At 39.6% G+C, this 21211-nt stretch overlaps 1 protein-coding gene and 1 long non-coding RNA gene across 3 annotated transcripts in view; both read right to left on the reverse strand.

The window, feature by feature from the left end:
- LOC136238725 (glycylpeptide N-tetradecanoyltransferase-like) overlaps window positions 1–4209 on the reverse strand; it is a 36528-nt gene extending 32319 nt beyond the window's left edge. For both annotated transcript variants that reach the window (XM_066029296.1, XM_066029292.1), the window contains exon 1: window positions 4056–4209. In XM_066029296.1, the coding sequence (XP_065885368.1) occupies window positions 4056–4095 (40 nt within the window). In that variant the 5' untranslated portion in view covers window positions 4096–4209. The remainder of the gene's footprint in view (window positions 1–4055) is intronic.
- The window catches only part of LOC136238728 (uncharacterized), a 124777-nt gene that overhangs the window by 54874 nt on the left and 48692 nt on the right, over window positions 1–21211 (reverse strand). The gene's annotated exons all lie outside the window — the stretch shown is intronic.

Raw genomic sequence — 21211 nt, forward strand, 5'->3', positions numbered from 1 at the left:
GGGTAAAAATATATCAAACATCGGTTTTCCCTAAAAAGTGGAATTGGTACAACTCTATTACACATGTTACCAATATGCAAAAAAAGATATGCAAAAACAAGGCCGATATCCGATCTGATTATCGGTGCACCTCTAGTGAATGCAAATATCTTCAATTTGGCACCAATACATGCCTGCACTCTCTTGTATAGTAAAACCACAGTCAGTCAAGATGACATCACCAGGTATAAGGTTTTTCATGAGACCACTGTGTTCTGTTAAATAAACATAAGATACTCTCCCACCCCATCCTTTTGAGAAAAATGACACTGACCCCTGTGGAGTGATACCAATTAGACATTTTACAGTGTTAAGTTTTTTTATAGTTCGATCAGGTTTGTGCTCTTCCAGTCAGTAAAGCAGGACAGACCTCAAAACAGTCTATGATAACATCACATTTCTCAAAATTTTTTCAAAACTCCATTGGCACGGTTTTGAGCAGCTGGTCTCTTTCAGGCCACCGCACAGACACTGCAGATAGTCTGTCATGCAATACATGTATCCATTTATTGAAGTATCTCAACACAATTGAATAGTGCATACCAAAGAGGTAGCCTAAATCCTGATATCCTAGGTTCAACGCAGTTTCATCAGGACCATGAGTAATTGCTGGGAAATACTGCATGGGCCATTAAAAGATGCTGGTGAAAACTAAACTAACCACAACCTGAAGAAGCTGATATGAAGGCCCTGTGTAATATTTGTTTAACATCATCAACCTCAAACAAAAAATTATCATCAAAGACCTTCTAACGTAGCTTTGCATTTCCCGCTAACAAAGCCTTTGCAGTTCAACAGATTCCTGCTGATATTTGTCATATAGCACCTTTACGTATCTCAGTGCAATGGTGACATTCTTTACTGTTATCTTCATTGCCCTCGGTGCCTGCTGTACTGTCTATCCATAATCATCAGTTTATTCTGAAACATCAGGATCTTGAGATGGATTGTTCAGGTTCATCATAGCTTTGTACAGCTTCTAATCTCCTCCGCTTGGAGCCTGTCATTGTTCAAACCTTGTAACATATCTCTCCAGCTTATTCTTAACTGGGCTTACAGTGAAAGGGAAAATAGAAGGTATATACGTAATTGGTGCAAGAATTGGATGGCCAACGAAAATTTAGCCAGCCCCTTAGTACTGGAAAGAAAAGTAAAGATAAGTAATAATCTCTTGTGTCACTTCACTGCTGCAATCCATTTTGATGTCTTTCCAGATTACAAGGGAATCTATGAATACTGATACTGCTTCTTTTCTTATAAACATTGTAGCAGTGCACAACACAACAATTCTTCACCATCTCTATTTGTTTCACTCAATTTCAGTACTCAGTACGCATCCACTCTGACTCAAAACGTCGGAATGTCAGAATTGGAAACATCCCCTGTAAAACCTCTATTCAGTGGTCTTTAACAACATTCAAAACAAACTCACCTTGCCATTTCTGTATTGACAATTGTTAACAAAATGGAATATTATGGTTGACACAAGCCTCTTAATAGTAATTACCCCAGGGGCGTACTCAGGAATTTCGAAAAGGGGTTTCCACTTCAGCTAAGTGACTGTTATATTAGAGTAGTTTATAATTACCTGACTGCTCTATTAGAGTATCTCGATCTTTTCACTAAAATCCTAATTCAGAACAATGCTATAAGTGTTGCTATCATGTTAGAAACTATTATCTAACTAATGTAAAAGAAATGTGTCCTGTTTCATGACAGATTTCAAACCTGAAGCTTCAATTTCTTAATGTTTGAAGTACTGTGTAAAATCCAAAGGGGTTTCCTGAAACCCCTGGAAACCCCCCTCGGTACGCCCCTGTTACCCTTTAATAATGGTCATAGCTGCTCACCACCCTATGCAGGTTTTTCTCTATAACAGCCACCTGTATATACAGGCCTGGCTTCAAGGTGACAGCATAGATACTATAATACATAATGGATTGGAAATGCAATACATTTTACGGTTACAGGCTCAATACGGTCTCGTGATTTATGACAATACCAGGTGTACAAACTGCAGTTGTTCTTAATGCTGAGACTGCTTTTACAGGTTTTATAAAGCGCTAGATTATTGCTAAAGTATTTATTGGTTTGTGACTGAAGGTTAGTCGTGTCATACAACCAAAGGTGTAAAGGAAATGTGAAGTTTGCGTTTAAAAACTAGTGTGGGGGTTTTAGTGTATAGGGCATATTTTCTACACATGCGGAACAGTTCCACCACATTGTAATGAGTGCACATAATTATTTTTAGCTCGGTACAGCAGTTACTTTACATAAGCGGAGCGAAAGAATGACTACATGATAGGGCTGTACCGATACTGAAATTACGAGTATCGGTATCAGTCTATTGCAGGTCTTATAGTACAGGAGTAGTGTAAGTACTAGTAAAAGTACTATAAGTACTATTAAAAGCTCTTAACTTGCACAAGTGACTTTGTAGACAAGTGGTAAGATTCTGGACTACTGTGAGTTGCCCTGGGTTCAATTCTCTACTGGTTATGCTTTTTTTCATTTTTGAGTTTTTTTGGTACTATTTTTTATGATACTGCTCTGACACCAAAAACAGACAAGTTCGGATGAAAACGCTTTGTGAGAAACCATTGGTTAGGAGTTTTAGTAAATTCAACACAGCCATAGTGGTTATGCTATGTATACGTAATCTTATTATGCTATATCTCACAATAATAAATATTGGTTACAATTTTTAAGTATGGGCTGAATATTTAAAATCAGTTTATTAGAAAACCTGTATCGGAAATAGACAATATCAGATGTTGGTATCAGCTGTAAAATGTGGTATCGGTACAGCCCTACATGATAGTAGGGGTTTTCCTGGCTTTGAGAAAACGAGTCTAGCATTACATGCTACACTAATGAGAAGTTCATACTTTCAAGAGTGCAAATGACATATCAATGAAGTGACAAGATATATTCTTTTCTAGTCTCACGCGGCCAGACTGTTTTTTTTCCTTTCTTTTTCATTTGGTTGGGAAAAGAAAGGATCTCGAATACCTGCACTTGTTCTCAAAATCCCGGTTGTGGCCGGAATTAATTCTATGCGTGCTTACTACAATCAATACAAACATTACAAAACCGTAGCTTGCCTGTTTGTCACTGAATGATCGGAATCCTATCTTTTCAATTACCCAGTGAATGGCAGACTTAATGTCCATTCAAGCATACTTCGAGAATGCATTAAGACGCGCACATAGAATTAATGAAGTTGCTATTGTTCCGGCAGTCCACTAGATTTCTCACTATCAAGCACACTAGTTGTATGCTATGCCCCGAGTATTCAACTTTAGGGCACACATCTAGTAGGTTGCCACGAGTATTCGACTTTAGTGAACACGTCTAGTAGGTTGCCCCAAGCATTCAACTTTAGGTAATGCATCTAGTAGGTTGCCCCGAGCATTCAACTTTAGGGGACGCAAAAAGTAGTTCTAGTGTTAGGGGTACAGTCGGGTTCAGCTTTAGTTTCTTCTTCACCTTCAATATTATATAGAAATTACTCCACTTGGAGACATATAAGGTAGAAACTAAGGGAGGTGGGTAGCTGGGAGCCATGTAGCACAATGGTTAGGACGCTAAAGTTTTATTTTTATTCGTACCCCGTAAATGTCATCGTTTTTCCAATCCATTATGAATTCTAGTACCTATAGTGACAGGGTCTACTGTATTCAACGATCTAAATAATGCGCACTGATTTCCTTTGCGCCAAGAAGTTGCACTGTTTGGTAATCAGTCAGTAGCCTCGCGTAGCCAGACCACCACCCCTTTTCGTTTTGTATGTGGGTGAAAATACAAACGAAAAGGTAATGGTCTGGCTATGCAAGACTAATCAATCAGTAGTTTATATCATAGATTATATATTGGTAGGGAATATATATATAATTTATGTTTATATACAGTACACTGGCCTCGCAGAGTAGTCACGCGTAGAGCAGACCGACTTTTTCTCCCACACGCAAGAGTTTGGTCTGGTCTACGCGAGACTACTCGCAGAGTATACTTACCTTTCTGTGGTATCCCGGCTTTGCTGTTTTTTGCTTCCATTCAAAAGTTAGTCTCGCGGTGCCCGACCCTAAAAAGAGGGTCTGGTGAAACTGTGTACAAAAAGTTTGGCGCTGCCGGAATGCTGGAAGCTCCAATCAGATCGCTCCATTTCAAATTGATTATGTAATGCGTACATTTCAAAAGATTCGCGGCTTACTGTTAATTACATCCGGTGACTCTGCCGTTTAAACTCATTGAGAAAACAGCCATACAATTCTGTTGGGTTCGTTTCAATAAATAAAGTAGCGCTATTAGTTTGGTGATGCTGTTAAGCAGATCTGCAGGAGAGGCTCCAACCTTGGATCTTTCTTGGCAGTGGCGTAGCCAAACCCGGGCAAGCCAGGGCATTGCCCGGGCATCAGACTTCTTTGCCCCACCATCAGCTCTTAGAGTAATTATAAAGACGTGGGCTGGATAGCTCGAGATTTTGCTAAAGTTACTTAACTAGTCACTGTACACTGAAGAATAAGTATAGCACAACTTATACAACACTCACCGTGCCATTTTCGCCAATGGTTTCCTTCTTTTTGGCTAAACAGAGATGGGGTTATCCAAGGGATTTTCCCTACGAGTAACTTGATTGTGCACAAATAGAGGAGGCAATAAATAGAAGCAAGATCACGTGATTAAAAAAAACCGCGCAGCATTGTCGCAAGGAGTGAAAGACAAAGAATGGACGGTTTACATTTGGATTAAGTGATCACGGTAGCTATTGGTGTGGTAAAAACTCGGGAGGCAAAGCAGTCTAGAGGTATTTGTGAAATTAGCACCCATCTATCCGTGTGGATACTGCTCAGTTCAAACGGTATGGAGTACTTGTTCAGTCAGCAATTCTTTTCTTTTTGTTTCCACTTTTCTAGGCTAACAACTGTAGTGGCAGAGCATAGTCATCACGTGATAGAGCGCCTCGTGCTTTAATTCAAGAATCTTTGTAGTCTGGTATTAAGACACATGTAGCTAGATGTATGTAATATGTTAGAAGGCCAATAGCTAGCTAGGCGTTCGCTTCTATTAGGTTGATATTAGTCATCTTGCATGCAGTAGTGTAGGATGATACATAATGCATTTTAAAAATGTTATATTGATGTCCATATGAAGATGGGCATGTGTACGTGCATAGATAGTATACCACAGACACTGTGGTATACTATCTATGGTACGTGTGTTGCATGGGAAATGGCTTGCCCACCCATTGCGAAAAGTCTGGCTACGCCACTGTTTCTTGGGAGTGAGACTTTTCACAAAGGTGAACTCTCTTAAAATAAGTACTTAGCTATATAAGTAAGTTTATTATTAAATACACATGTAAGTTTTAAAATTATAGGATAGTTCAACTATATACCAAATGTATGTAATAACCTTAGCCAGCTAACTTAATTTGATTGTAATTTTATACATTCAATTGTAAACGTAAGTTGTACGTATACTTTTTCTGGCTGTGGGCACCAGTTGCCCACAGACCATTAACCTTGCCTGCATTAAAAAGCAAAAAAAAAACAAAAAAACAATGGAGATGAAGCTCGAGATGAAGTCCTTCAACTGCACACATGCAATTCAACAAAGTTATATTATAACCAGCACTTCAGGATGTCATGACATTATAATAGCACGGCCTTCTTGTGCTAGTTATATTTGAAAGTGTTTGCACGTGCAGTTATGCACCTATCAATGTCAAGCCCCACCTACCCCAGGTCGGGCAGAGGTGGGGATTTGCAAATGCGAGAATGCAAATTCCCCACCCCTGGGGACAACTTTGAGTTACTACTATTTATCCCGGGAATCACAACAGTATGGAAAAGTACGGATATTCGTGTTGCAAATGCCCATACCCTGAGGACGAGCTTGGGTGACAAATCCCCACCTTCTGCCCGACCTGGGGTAGGTGGGGCGTGACATTGATAGATGCATTACACCATTGACAAGTTGTGTATTAGACTACCAGCTACTAGTGTAAAATATTAATAACTGCAAGGTTTGTGTGTGTGCTAGCTACTGTACATTACATTACAATTTCCGTGACCGGATCACGTGATCCGCTGGAGTACACACTCCAGTAATAATCTTCTGTATCTACAAGGTATCTTGCCAGCTCAACTAGCTACCTAGCTTCTAATCATGTCCACACAAGTTGTAGCTATCTTGCAGCAACAAAACCCTGGGAATAAATGTAGACAGAATCACTGAGCTTCACAATTTATATCCCACCTGGATCCCCAGTGAACTTTCAAAGTTCCAGTACACTGCTTGTACACTCAGTTGTTGTCTAAAAGGAATCAGTTAACCCGAATCGTCATTGAGAACTCCGACCACCAAACGAAAGTTTGAACGAGAGATCATGTGACTGCTGAAGCATAGGATAACCAGTACCTGGTGCACTCCGCAACCTTCTTAGCCTCAGGAAACCTTGAGTGAAGCAGCCAGCATTGGAAAATTCGGGGAGTCAGAATTACTTGTAGGCGTGAGAATGCAAATGTTGGGTGTGAGAGCGTGAAATGAGCCTTATCCGCAATTACGTCACAACGCGAAAATAATGCAAAAATGGCGAAAAGTGTGGGGGTCAAGTGGGATACTTTGTATGGAAGGGATAACGTTTCGAGATGTTCCACGTGAAGAAAGCATGAGAAAACTCTGGTGAGGCTTATTAACTATCTTACTATGTAGGGGCACGCATTTTCGTACTTCTCGAGTAGTCCTACGGTCTGCTTTTGGTTTCTTCCCAATGGCTCTCTGTACAAAAGGCCCCCACACTTTTCGCCATTTTCGCGTTGTGACGTAATTGCGGATAAGGCTGATTGAAGGCCAAATCGTGAGAATCACGCCTAGGAAGTGAGAGTCGGAGCCTCTGAATCTGGTTGAATGGATGTTGTGGCGTAAACAGTGCACTTACGTAACACGTAAAACGTCATCCAATAAACATTCCTAAGACTAGTAAGTAGTAACCAAAGTTATCAAGACTCCTGTAAATGATACCTTGGTTTGTTAAAGCTGTCAGAACAAACTGATTGTACCAGTTGCAGTGTCGTACCATGATAACTCTGTTTTAGAATGAGAAGGCCGTTCTGAAGCAACAATAATTTGGCTAGATGAAAGTGACCTTGGTACGTAAGTTGGTCAGTGTTGTGACTGCTCTCTTTCAGTGTAGCTAGCTATCCATTCCTCAATAGATTTTATTAACATCAAGAGTTAATACTCCACTATTATTAACTCTTGGTACCATTTTTATTTCTCTTGTGATCAATTTACCTCACGTTCTATGTATTTAGTAATACTACATTCTAACAGCTAGTACATCCAGTTGTAGTTTTGAAACTAATACACGGTTAGGGCTGTGATGTATGACCAGACCTCTGTGTTTCTGAAAAATTGTGCTTCATTTCTCTATAGACCACTACACTATTTGGTCAACCTTTCACTTCGCAAACATGTTATTCTACTAGAATGGTGCACTCACACCATAATTCCCATATTTAAGTCTGGTAACAGAGGATCAGTTACACATTACCGTCCTATATCATTGTTTTGTAACACCTCAAAAGTACTTGAAAAATTGATATATGTGACTGGATTTTGGAAAATCACCCTTATGGATGCATTGTTGATTCAGAGAAAAACGTATTTTAATAATTTAAAGCTTTGTTACTCACCAGCCTTGGCAGCTACACGCTTGGATTTTTCAGCAAAGATGGAGCAATTCACAACCTTTACGAGCAGCTAGAGCAGCTAGTGGCCAAGGTAATCCCTGTAGAGTTTCCCGCCATTTTAGATAGGTTTTATCACCAATGTTGCTGTATCACGAGTCCTCAAAAAGGGGTGGAGGGGCAGGCAAGAGATAGACTACAAAATGGAGGAGAATGGTAAATGAAGGCACCAGACCACAAAACAGCCCATCAGAGGCAGGGAATAGACTGAAATCTCACAAAACAGACATACATCACACATTCAGCTCCCTACTTGTCTGTCCAGAGTGCATGAACCCCCCAAAGCACTTCCCTGTTGTTCACAGACCCATACAGATGTCTGGGGTGGTTATACAGGCCGTCAGAGAATGGTCCACCAAAAGCAGACCCGACAAGTCGAAGGTGAGTTTGATATGGAAATTGTTAGCCTGATAGTGCAGCAACTTCATGCCGACTTTATCTCACTTTTGCCTTTTGTGCCCATATGATTGATTTTGCTAAATCTGGTCACATATGATAAAATTATTGACCATCTCAACAAATTTATTTCACCTGCAAAATTTGGATTCCTCAAAAATAGATAATCAATTTTCTGATTCCTACCAGTCTTATCAGGGATTCCCCAGGGCAGCATCTTGGGCCCTCTACTGCTTCTTGTCTACATTAACGATCTACCAGACCATGTATTGACTTCAATATTCTTTCTCACACAAAATTTCTGAAAATTTGTGTTTTAGCTGGTTACAGAAGTTACAAGGTTACAACAATTCATGCATACTTTCTTTATTATAGCAACTCACTTATACATCAAAAACTATAATCAATTCACATGTTTAAGTAAAATATTACTTTGTTCTATAATTCAATTTCATTTGCATGTATAAACCCATCACTATGATCAACTGAAATGGGATACACAGTATTATAATTACACTTGTTTACTGTTGGCACACAAGGTTATACACTAGGTTACCAGTAGATAAAAAGGGTTAAAACAATTATTTGTGGATATATGGGGTTACACAGGTATATACAGGGTTACATGTGGATACACTAGGCCAGGGTTACATGTGGAGTAGATACACAGGGTTACCAGTAGGGTTGCATGTGGATACACATAGTTGCTCTATGTGGATTACAGGGTTACATGTGGATACACAAGGTTACAAGTGGATCAGTACACAGGGTCACCGGTGGATGCATGTGGATAAACAGTAGGATTACATGTGATTACCACTAGATAGATACACAGAATCAGTTTGTATTTCATGATACATGTGGTTGGTTGGTGATTACTGTATACTTGTGCTCTAAGTTCTCTTAATTGCAGTGTGGTAAAAGCAATAGATAATGTTATAGGTTCTTAACATGTGGTTACACAACACTGAACAGTATAAATGATGTGACTTCTAGTTATTCTGTATCAAAGACCTGTCAGAATTGTGGTCCTACTGAGTGTAGGCTACTCTTTTCATCACTGGTGAAAATTTTGGCAGTTTATATTGTATTGTAACAGAAATTCTCACTACAGAATTGGTGATGGCTGATTACCAGGGCAGTTCCCTGAGGTCTGGTGGGTCACAGTATTAGTTTAAACCTTTAGAGGACATCTACACTGACAGTGATGAGTGGTCTGGGAATTACTGGATCACCGGTGGTTCCAGCAAGGTATTCTGTGGAATGACCTATACTAGATCTAGATCATCCTGTGAGAACATTTACTTTTGGACTTACAAGTCTAGATACTATTTTAATATAGCACTGTTTGGTATAGCTACTTGTAATGTAACAAGTATGACATGCACTCGACAATGGAGACAGATAAGCAGTGTTGATACCAGTAGAGGTATGATTATGGCACCAAGACACTCACAACAATGTTAGTTTCTGTAATTGGATCTTAAATCATAGCTGCACTTCCATTTTCTTCTCCACAATTAAAACAAGCTACCAGAATACATGCATAATATCCTATACCCAATCTTGGTTCTAATCGAAGCAACCCAGTGGAAACTCAATTATCCGGACCCCACTTATCTGGATTCTCAGTTAACCGAATTACAGAATTGACTGCTCTATTAATTAGAGTAGTGACTGTTCTATTAAGGTAGTTGAAATACTGATTAAAAAAATTGATTATGCTATTTTAATGTTATTTATACACAGTTTCAAAGATACAGCTGCAGACTATAGAGCCAAGGGGTTCGGATAACTGAGGTTCCACTGTATATTGCTGTTCCTGTAAATACAACCAATAATATCACAGAGATCAGTTAACATATGTTAAAATCATGATCATGCAGCAGTACATGTTAATTAATGACCTTGCAGACAGTGGAACAATATAAGTTAGCTCTAATGACCTTTGACCTTAGTTTCTTCCTGTGGAGCATGTAACTACACTATATATAGTAGGAGATGATAGTTCACATTTAGTTATTCAATGGAGTAAACCTAAACTATCATCTCCTACATATCACATTCAACAGAGGAATGTGTAGTATGTATACACAATATCATGCTATAGCATTGTAATCTCACCTATTATAATTATTCCCATGCTTAACTATACAAGATATATTATGCTCAAATTAAAAAAAAAATCTCCGGATACATTTACAACTATCAAAATTCCTACATAGACATAGCTATTCAATATCTGAGAGCCCAAGTATATACCCAGTGTCTTAAAGAATTAAGCTTGTTTTTAAAATAGTACACTCACTCCCGACTATAGATATTGGGTGACCTGCAGTTCAAATCTTTGGGTTGGAAGGATTTCTTTCCTTACTTTGTCCCCTTTTCTGTTACACCTTTCCAGCTATAAGTCATTAAGTCTAAGTCCTTGAAATTAGGTTAGGTAATCCTAAGGCTGCAGCACATGTTGCTGTAGACCTTCAGTGCTGGTCACTGTAAAGTGTTAATAATAATAATAAAATTGCCCTTAAATTAAATCTCTCAAAAGTGTAGTTCAAAAAGTGCCTAAACCAGTTTGCTTTCAAATATAACATGCAACCACAGAAATACCGTTTAATCTCAGAAAGTCCCAATACCAATCACAAAAATCAACACTTGTGAGACAGCCTTGAATAACTAGTTTGGCAACTACTTCAATTGTTTTATATGGTTGTGAATTTTGAGACTTTCACCTGGTTACCCCTCCCCCCAAATTCCAAATTCCTGATTCCCCCAAAGGAGAATAAACACAGACGGCAGTCATGCCTTTATGACATGATCATGACCTGATCAGTGATGTGGAGGAACACCATACTTCTGCAACATCTGCCACAATCCAGTGCAAATATAGAGTCATCATGTTCTCTACTGTTGTCAAATAGTTACCTAGCTGTAAAATCATATCTACACAATTCCTTCTCTTGTGGTGATTCAGTTCTCAGCAGCAGTATACATCTAAACAACTTCCCAACTTCATTTAATAAACTGATTACCCTCCAGCTATCACAATTCTAAAGATCCCCTTTTCTTAGGTATAGGAACAATTCCATAAATCCTGCCTTTCATGCCCCCATCATTAACATCAGCAATCTTTGGTGTAATTTTGGGCCTCCACAAAAGTACCAATTCAGGTAAGATACCAGTCCTCCCTCCAGCCTTCCTCCATTTTCTCCATTAATATGACATGGAAGTATCAGTGGAAGTACACTAAAAAAGAGTGTATTAAGGCATCTGCTGATGCAGCTGTTTGGCGAGCTAGGCAGAAGCAGCCAGTTTGGTTTATTGGTGCTACCGAAATGCTAACTCACCTGCAGCATGCATGACAAAGCTAGAACTTATCAAAGGTATTTGCATTTGCATATAGACATTTTCTCCACAGCAGCTACCAGTTCATCAGAGGTGTGGGGGATCATTAAGACATTGCATCACTTCCCAGGACAGCATTTCATCAATCAATTCTTGATCACACAGGCTGATTACATCCAGTATATACTCCACTAAAATATCCATGCCATAACAGATAGGTCTTCTGCTAAGTGTGGGTTCTGACTATGCCATGCAGAGGTTGGTGAAAAGGACTGTGGATGAACATGGATTAGTAAGGTAATTATACTGCTGAACATAGTCAAGATGAGAACAGAGGTGGGATTGCATTAAGAAGTTGCAGGCAGTCTTTCATGGGTGATGGCCTGATTACTCCATCAGACTTCAGAAGAAAGATGGTAAATTAATTACATGCAGGGCCTGAAGAACTTAAATAAAAATTAATTTAATGTTGTTCAAGGGACTGCTGGTATCAGTCCCTCACCTCCTGACTTCTTAAGAGGTGGAATTCCAAATGACACTACTCTGCTTTTCAGAAAAACTTTACCTTTCACCAAATAATGGTCTGTCCAACAGCAAACACTCCTACTGTACACTCTTACACAACTGTTTCCAATCTTTCTTTGTCACCACAAAGCCAATCATGTGTGTCTGCTTAGTAGCAGGGTGTATAATATCCTTTCATGATGGTCAAATTGCTAACAGCACACAACTCCAAGAGCAGTTCACCAGCTTCATTACAGGTACCAATGCCATGCCGTCTTCTTACCTCTCTCTGCAGGCATCATCTTCAAGTTTCCTTTTCCTAATCCAACCATTAAAATCACATAGTATCACCAAAAGGAAGGACATTCAAAGTGCACTGAAGACCACCTTAACACTTAGAGGAGCCTTGGCTGTGGGAGCATACGCTGATATATCAGTGATAGATACCCACTACTAGTCCACCTAGAACCTCCACATCATCTATACCCACACTGCAAAATTTGTCACTCCCCTAGAACTCACAGCCCCCCAGCATTCTTCCATGCACGCTGATCAAGCACACTGCTTTCATGGTCTACCATCATCAATCAAAGTGCACCCTGGATGTAGCAAAGTAAATCCATCCGCATTCCAAACATCCTGTCCAAACCATCTCGTTTCCTGTATACCAGCAACTACCACATTCAACGTCTTCAGCTCCTCAACCAAAAGTCCAATTCTTATCAACATAATGAGGACCTGTGGATGGAAGATGGCCAAAATTTGGGATTAGGTCTGACACTTTGATCAACTCCAGCACTCTCCACTAGGGTGTGGATGTTCCAAGTAGAAAATCTGTGGACCTACAAAGACTCCACCCAGAGAATAAGTTGAACCATATACTTGTGTGAAAAACTAATCAACATGCTTACATGCGTTTCCTATTGTAACTATGGTGCATCATGCACTCCACACATGCACACACAAACACACACTATAGTATCGTGATTAAAGATTCTTAATCATGAACACTGTAATATCATACAGATTACAATAATCACAGCAACAGCAACTACTACAATCATTAAGCAAGTAATTTATATCCCATGTGAGCCATGCGCATGCGTATCCACCACACATCCCCCCCCCCCCTAAAAAAAAATACAACACTTAACTGAAAAGGAAAAAAAAAAAATGAAGTACAAGAAGCAAAACAAAGTAAAATACAATAATGAGCAACATTAAGTGTTAGTATATGGGTAAGATGAATACTTTCGTGGAAGTTGACGTGTTCTTTGTGGATAACGGCGAGTTGAAGCCGATGGTTGAAAGTCAGAATTAGAAGACACTGAGTCTGGAAGTTCTGGTGAAACAAAAGTTGAAGGAGCAGAAAGCATGTCCTGAGGAACAGTTTCAGGTAATTCAGTAGATTGTACTGTTATTGGTACTGAACAACTTTTCAGTTGATCTTGATGTCGACGCCAAGTGAGACCATTATATAGCTTTACTATGTAAGACACTGGACCAGTAGATCTAAGGATTTTGCCACGTGTCCACTTGCATTGTTGATTGTAAACACGAACTAACACTGACTGACCATTTGCAAACTGTTTTGGTTGCACTGAATTGTCATGAGAGATCTTCTGGTTCAGCTGCTTACTTTCAACTTGTGCAGCAGTGTTCGGCTTAAGCAAATCTAGCCTTGTACGGAGTTGTCTTCCTAAAAGAAGTTTAGCTGGCGAGTTGCCAGTTGTACAGTGAGGAGTATTACGGTAAGCAAACAACACTCTAGCAATTCTAGATTTAATTGTGCCATCTGTGGTCTTTTTTAGTCCTTTCTTCACAATTTGTACAGCCCTTTCAGCTAGTCCGTTACTAGAAGGGTGATACGGTGCGGAGTTTACTTGTTTAACACCATTGGATTTCAGAAATTGCTGAAATTCTTCACTCACAAAACAACTACCGTTATCTGATACTATTGTTTCAGGCAGTCCAAACTGAGCAAAAACTGAACGAAGTAAGTCAATAGTAATACTGGAAGACGGAGATGCTGCCGGAAAAGCTTCAATCCACTTTGAGTGAGCATCAATAAGAATAAGTAAATAGCGGCCTTCAAATGGTCCGGCATAATCAATATGCAATCTTGCCCATGGTCGTGATGGCCAGTTCCATGGATTAAGTGGAGCTGTTGGAGGGTTGGATTGGTTGAGCTGGCATTCATTACACAAACGTACTGATTCTTCGATATCAGTTTCTAAACCTGGCCACCAGACATACATTCTAGCAAGTGCTTTCATTTTTGTCATGCCTGGGTGAGCACTGTGCAATTCTTGTAAAACTGCATGACGGCCATTCTCAGGTACCACCACTCTAGACCCCCACAAAATACAACCATCTAAAACTGAGAGTTCTGTTTTACGAGATGAGTAAGCAGATAATGTTGAATCACAATGATTGGGCCAACCTTGTTCGACAAATTGAAGAACTTGAGCTAATACAGGATCACGTCTGGTCCAAGTACGAATGTCATTAACAGTCACTGGCGAGTTAGCCAAATGATCCAACAGTAAAACGAGTTCTGGTGCCATAGGCACTTCAGTTGGGGTTGTAGACAATGGCAATCGGCTCAAAGCATCAGCATTACTGTGCTGATTGGTACCACGGAAAACAATAGTGTACTCATAGGCAGACAAAGTTAGTGACCAACGTCTGATTCTAGCAGAAGCTTGTGCAGAAGTTGCCTTGTGTTGATGAAACAAGGATAGCAAAGGTTTGTGGTCTGTGACCAGTTCAAATGAGTGTCCCAGTAAGTATGAACGGAATTTGTTTACACCTAATACACAAGCAAGCCCTTCTTTTTCAATTTGACTGTAGTTCTTTTCTGCACTACTTAGTGAGCGAGATGCATAACCAATTGGTCTCTCGGAGCCGTTAGGATATTTGTGTGCTAAAACAGCCCCCAACCCATAGGCAGAAGCGTCCACTGCAAGAGTAAGCTTTATGCTTGGGTCAAAGTGAACTAGTAATCGGGATGACAATAACAATTCTTTGGAAGCCACAAATGCTTTGTGTTCTGTAGCAGTCCATTTCCATTTGGCAGATTTTTGCAACAACTGATTTAAGGGTGATAACACAGTAGACAGATTTGGCAGGAATCTACTATAATAAGTCAACAGTCCTAAGTAAGCTCTCAATTCTTGAACATTTGTTGGTGCTCGGGCATTTTGAATAGCTTCAACTTTATCAGGAAGTGGATGCAAGCCTTCACTGTCAATTTTATGGCCTAGGTATGCCACAGAATCTGCAAAGAATTCACATTTCTCTTTTCTAGCTCTTAGCCCAGTCTTTTCAAGGCGATCTAAAACTTGGTCAATTAACTTTAAATGATCAGATTTATTGGCACTTGAAAGAAGTATATCGTCTAAATATACAACAACATTTGGTATACCTTGCAATACATTCTCCATCACACGCTGAAAGATTCCAGGTGCTGACGAAACACCAAACGGCAGACGTGTGTAACGAAAGAGGCCTTTGTGTGTATTAATGACAACATACTGCTTAGATTCATCAGCTAATGGAAGTTGTTGGTATGCTTGACTAAGGTCAATCTTACTAAAAAATTTTCCATCTGCTAGTGTGGCAAACAAATCCTCTACTTTAGGTATTGGATATTTGTCTAGGGTGGAGACAGGATTGACAGTTTGTTTAAAATCTCCACAAATACGAACATTGACTTTGTCAGACTTTAAAACTGAAACGATTGGAGAGGCCCAGTCAGACACTTCGACAGTTTCTAATGTTCCCTCATCCACTAAACGATTTAACTCTTTCTCAACTCTGTCATGTAGAAAATAAGGGACCGTACGTGCCTTACAGAATTTGGGTTGAGCTGAAGGGTCTACCACAATTTTGGCTTGAAAGCCTGTAAGAGTGCCTAAGCCTTCTTCAAAAACTTTTGAGTGTTTCCGCAAAACTAGAGGAAGCGAGTCGTCATGTACAAGAAATATTTCCTGCCAATCAAGTTTGAGCATTTGCAGCCAATTACGACCTAGCAATGTGAGGCCAGACCCTTTGACAATAACTAGTGGCACAGTAAATGATTGACATTTGTATGTAACTTTAACATCAACAGAGCCCAAAACAGGAATAGACTCACCAGAGTAGGAAGACAGTCTGACTTCAGAGGGAGCAAGTTCTCTTTGAGGCCAGTGTTCTCTGAATGTGGTCTCAGACATGAGAGACAATGAAGCTCCTGTGTCTAATTGCATTGAGACAGAAACACCTTCCATGTCAACAATTACATTCCAGGGCGTGGCTTTTCCAGGTGAGGTAACATTCAATAGTGTATACTCATCAGTTCCTTCTTTGACAACAGTGTTAACTCCTTTGCTTTTAGCATTGGACTGTTCTGTACTCTTGGAAGAACCTGATTGCTCTGTAGGTTTAGTCCTCTTACTGCGGCAGACTTTCTGCAAGTGTCCCACCTTACCACATTTCTTACATACAGTTTCTTTGTGTTTGCAAGTTGGAGCGTAGTGGCCATGCTGTCCACAACGATAACAAACGTTTATCAGTCTAGTAGAGTCTGTTACATGATGTACAGGTGCAGGAAGCACGGAGTCAGGACGAGTCGTCAGTTCTCTAACATTCTGAGCAGCCGACTCCATTCCTTGAGCTATTTCCAACGCGGATTTAAAAGTCAATTCTTTCTCAGACAACAAACGGCGTTGAATAACAGCGTCATTGATCCCACAGACAATGCGGTCTCTTAACATGGTCTCCAGGGTAGCTGCAAAGTTGCAACGCTTCGCAATGGAACGTAGTTCAGACACGTAAGAAGTAACTGATTCTCCAGGTTTTCTAAACCTTGTGTGAAACTTGAAACGTTCGACAATCTCTGAAGGAGCCGGAGTAAAGTGTTGGCAGAAAGTTTCTCGACCAGTTCAGTGTACTCTTTTTCTCCGGGCTTAGCTGGAGCCACGAGGCTAGACAACAGTTTGTAGTTGCTGGCACCGATGACTGAAAGAAAAATAGCTCGCTTCTTGGGTTCTTCGGTAATCCCATTTGCCACGAAAACATGTCCCAGTCGCTCGACATACAACGGCCATTCATCTTGACTCGGGTTGAACGCAGAGACTTTGCCAAATGCTACCGCCATCTTCGTCGCCAGAAATGTAGTATCGTGATTAAAGATTCTTAATCAAGAACACTGTAATATCATACAGATTACAATAATAACAGCAACTACTACAATCATTAAGCAAGTAATTTATATCCCACGTGAGCCATGCGCATGCGTATCCACCACACACACACATGCAGTGGCGTAGCCAGGAAAATTTTTTACCGAGGCAAAGTTTATGCATTGACCTAATTGAGAGGGTCTGCTTCTGACTCAACTGATTCACAAATACTTTCAAGCATGGGTGGTACAGCATTTGCAGGTTGACTATCTGGTTGGATGGAAGAAAGACTCTGAGTGTTTTTCTAAATGCCATAAGTAATGCTCCAGCTTAGTTCATGCTACAGTATAGCTACCATGCTTCAATTATTAGACTAGTTTAATTGCATTCAGCACAACTTACTCCTAAGATATTTTGAGTGGTCAGGTCATCCATGGACTGTAACGGGGGTCATATAGTTATGCACACTATACTTTTATTGATGTGATGTTTAAGTCAGAGATTGTCTCTTTCATGTGATGCTCAACTGCATGTGCTAAAAATGTCAAGCTAGGGAACCTGGGGGCATGCTCCCTCAAGGAAAGTTTTGAAAATATATGCTTTAAAATAGGGCTGGGGGATAGTATGTGCATATCGGAATATCGGGATAGTATCATCATCGGTATCGCCTATATCGCTTGAAAATTTACTATCGGACAGTAATTAACAAGTAAAATATGGAGAAATATATGCAAAATACTGTAAAATAATAACTTTTTGGAACAAGAATTAGCCTAAAAGGCTGTTTAATATCTTATGTAAAATACATGCATGGGTACATCCCTCCTTGCAACTCTCTTTGCAGGCAACTAATAGGAAATAGGTGAATTATCACTATCGTTTTACTATCATCTATCGTGAGCAGTGTCTTGATATCGTTCGGACAGTGAAAATTTCACTATCGCTCAGCCCTACTTTAAAATGGCATGTGGAGGCTATATTTTTGGTTGTAACTGCTAATGCATGTGATATGCATGATCAATTAGCTCAATGAAAATCAGTTTTACTGAGTGGACTCCCTGCTTAAAAATTACAATTACAATTACAATTACAATGCATGGTCTAAGAAATGGCAACTGAAGTTCAACATTAGTAAGTGTAATTGGTTACACTTAGGTAAACCTCACGGATTTGGTGAATATGTAATTGATGGCACTACTATTACATCTTGTGATGTTGTAAGGGACTTGGGAATAATGATTGACAATCAGTTAAAGTTTCACGATCATACCACCACAGTTGCCAAGAAAGCTAACAGACTACTAGCAGTTATTCACAAGACATTTCAGAATTTCGACCATGCTACATTCATCAACTTGTATAAATCATATATCTGCCCAGTGTTAGAGTATGGTAACATCATCTGGGGACCACAATACATTCTAGATCAAGAACAAATAGAGAAGATACAGAGAAGAGCCACAAAATTGGTCCAGGATCTTCAAAATTGCACATATAATGATCGCCTCACTGCTCTAAACTTGCCATCACTTAAATACCACAGACTGCGCGGAGATATGATAATGTTCTATCAGTTATTACACAGCCATTTCAGTCTAGATACATCAGATTTGTTTACTACTGCAACTTCATCAACAACTAGGGGTCACAATTACAAGTTATTTAAACCTCAAGCAACATCAAGAGTGAGATCTACTTTTTTCACTGTACGAGCCATCAATGACTGGAACAGTTTACCCAATCACATAGTTAATACTCCCACACTTAATGATTTTAAAAATTTTCTTGACAGTGGCTGGTCTACTTTATTGTATGATTATTAATTAGTTAACTATTATTGTATATAAGTTTTTGCTATGTAGTTGCAAATTTGTTAAATTCTTTTTGTACAGATCAGGCTTTACAGGCTCCTTGAGCCTTCTTTACCTGTAATACTAATACTAATACTACTAATACTAATACTAATGCAATATCATACAGTTGACTCATTGGAACTTTTGAAAAGTAATGTAAGACAATATAAATGATTTAGATCAAGCAGTATAATGAGAACAGTGGCTATAATCTGTACCAAATGCTCTATTAGAGTATCTCAATTTTTTTTACAACTGAATTTGAATTTTACTGAGTAGCTGAAAAGTGGTCCAGCACCATGCCACCATGGGCTCCAGCCCTGCTTAGTACTGCAGCCATAGATTCTATTATGTGTGATACAGTCTAATGCTGTTTAGGAACGTTTGAGTAGAAAATCCGGGGTGCCAAAACTCAGGCCTGCTCAGCCTGTGGTTGAGCATTTTTATCGAGGCAGCTTCCTCGGTTGCCTCAATGGTAGCTACGCCACTGACATGCAAACACACACACACACACACACACATGCAAACACACACAGACTAGTGACACTACACACTGGTTTTACTGAGTTGTTCTGTTAAATGCATGCTGCTAATAAATCTGCTAAAGCTATATACACAAAATATATAATAATTATAAATATCTTCTGTGTACTTGTTTTTTGTAGCACCACATATGCAACATGTACAGTTGTAACATGAAAATTAATTTGCCATTTAAACCACTTGCCATTGTTGAAATAATGATGTTTAACACTAGACTTTTCTTGACCACCTGCATCTTGGCCTGACTGTGCCCATAATGGGACATGCATGATGATACACCACCTTTGTGGCACAGTATACAGAAATGTCAGTATTATACCACAAATCAATCAGGAAACTTGACAACAACTCTTCAGTTGTTCAACTGACTTGGACACAACACCAGCAAACTTATCATTCAGTGGCTATGAACCATCAAATTGTTGTAGGCTGGCGGATTATACTGCTTGAGAGGAGGTGGAGCAGGTGAAACTGCAGATTTTGGTGGTGGCAGGGGCGGATCCAGGAGAGGGGGCTTTGGGGGCTGAAACCCCCCTTCATATTTAGGCTTTACTTGATCAATATGCTGAGTATTATAATGAAATTTTGTCTTAGCATAATTATGTGATCACTAATAATACAAAAACTCATAAAACCACCTTATAAACATCTTTCCAAGGTATTATCAGTGGATTTATGCTAAAGTTTATGCAACAAGGACCCGGATCAGCATTGGAGGTGTACAAGATCAAGATACTCTAATAGAGCAGTCATGCAGCTAACTACTCTAATAGAACATTCACTGGAAACATGTAGTTGGTTCTGTTATGGAATTTTTCCAAATCTGCCTTCACCTATACATACAATGAAGTGCATTGGTTTGTTTAAAGGGCTTCATTCATCCACTTGTGTAGTTAATATTATAGAGTAAGCCACCAATGTTCGACCACCATAGGTTCGGACGCGATTTTTCTTTAAACCCGCAAGGAAAATTTCTGCTCTTGCTATGCCTTTGGAGAAGTCTAGGCCATAAACTCTTGCATGCAAAATTTCAGAACTGCAGCTTTCTTTGTCTGGCTGCAGGAGCTGCAAAAGTGACCTGTCCGAATGTTCTCAATTCTCGGACAAAAATATGTATTATCGGTCGAGTGGCACTGCTCGTAATGCTTGAAGCTGATCAAGTCTTTCTGTGTTTGATATGAAAAAGCAACTCTTATACTCTCCAAATATATGCAGATATTTGGCTTAGTCTTTATTGGCTGTGAATTACAAAGCTCCAAAGTCACCTCTGTCGAGCAATCTTAAATTCGGCCACATGTGAAGCTCGTACAAATCAAACAGTTACCTATATCGAATTCAAAGCTATTTCTATGAACATTGAGAGCATCAGCTATACCGTTCAATAGTAAATAGATACATGCACAATGACCGCACCTTGATTTTTGCCCGAATAGCTACATTGCATTTAGGCTTCTCTGACAGTAGCAACCTACCTACTGCACCCAGCACACATATACACAATCCAAATCCACTTAAATGGAATTTTGACTAACCCCTGTCTTAAAAATGTCAAAAGTTTCTCTCCAAAATGTCAAGGACATTAGCCAGATCGAAACACTCTAATAGAACAGTC

This window comes from Dysidea avara, chromosome 11 (genome assembly GCF_963678975.1).
Source record: "Dysidea avara chromosome 11, odDysAvar1.4, whole genome shotgun sequence".
Lineage (NCBI taxonomy): Eukaryota > Metazoa > Porifera > Demospongiae > Dictyoceratida > Dysideidae > Dysidea > Dysidea avara.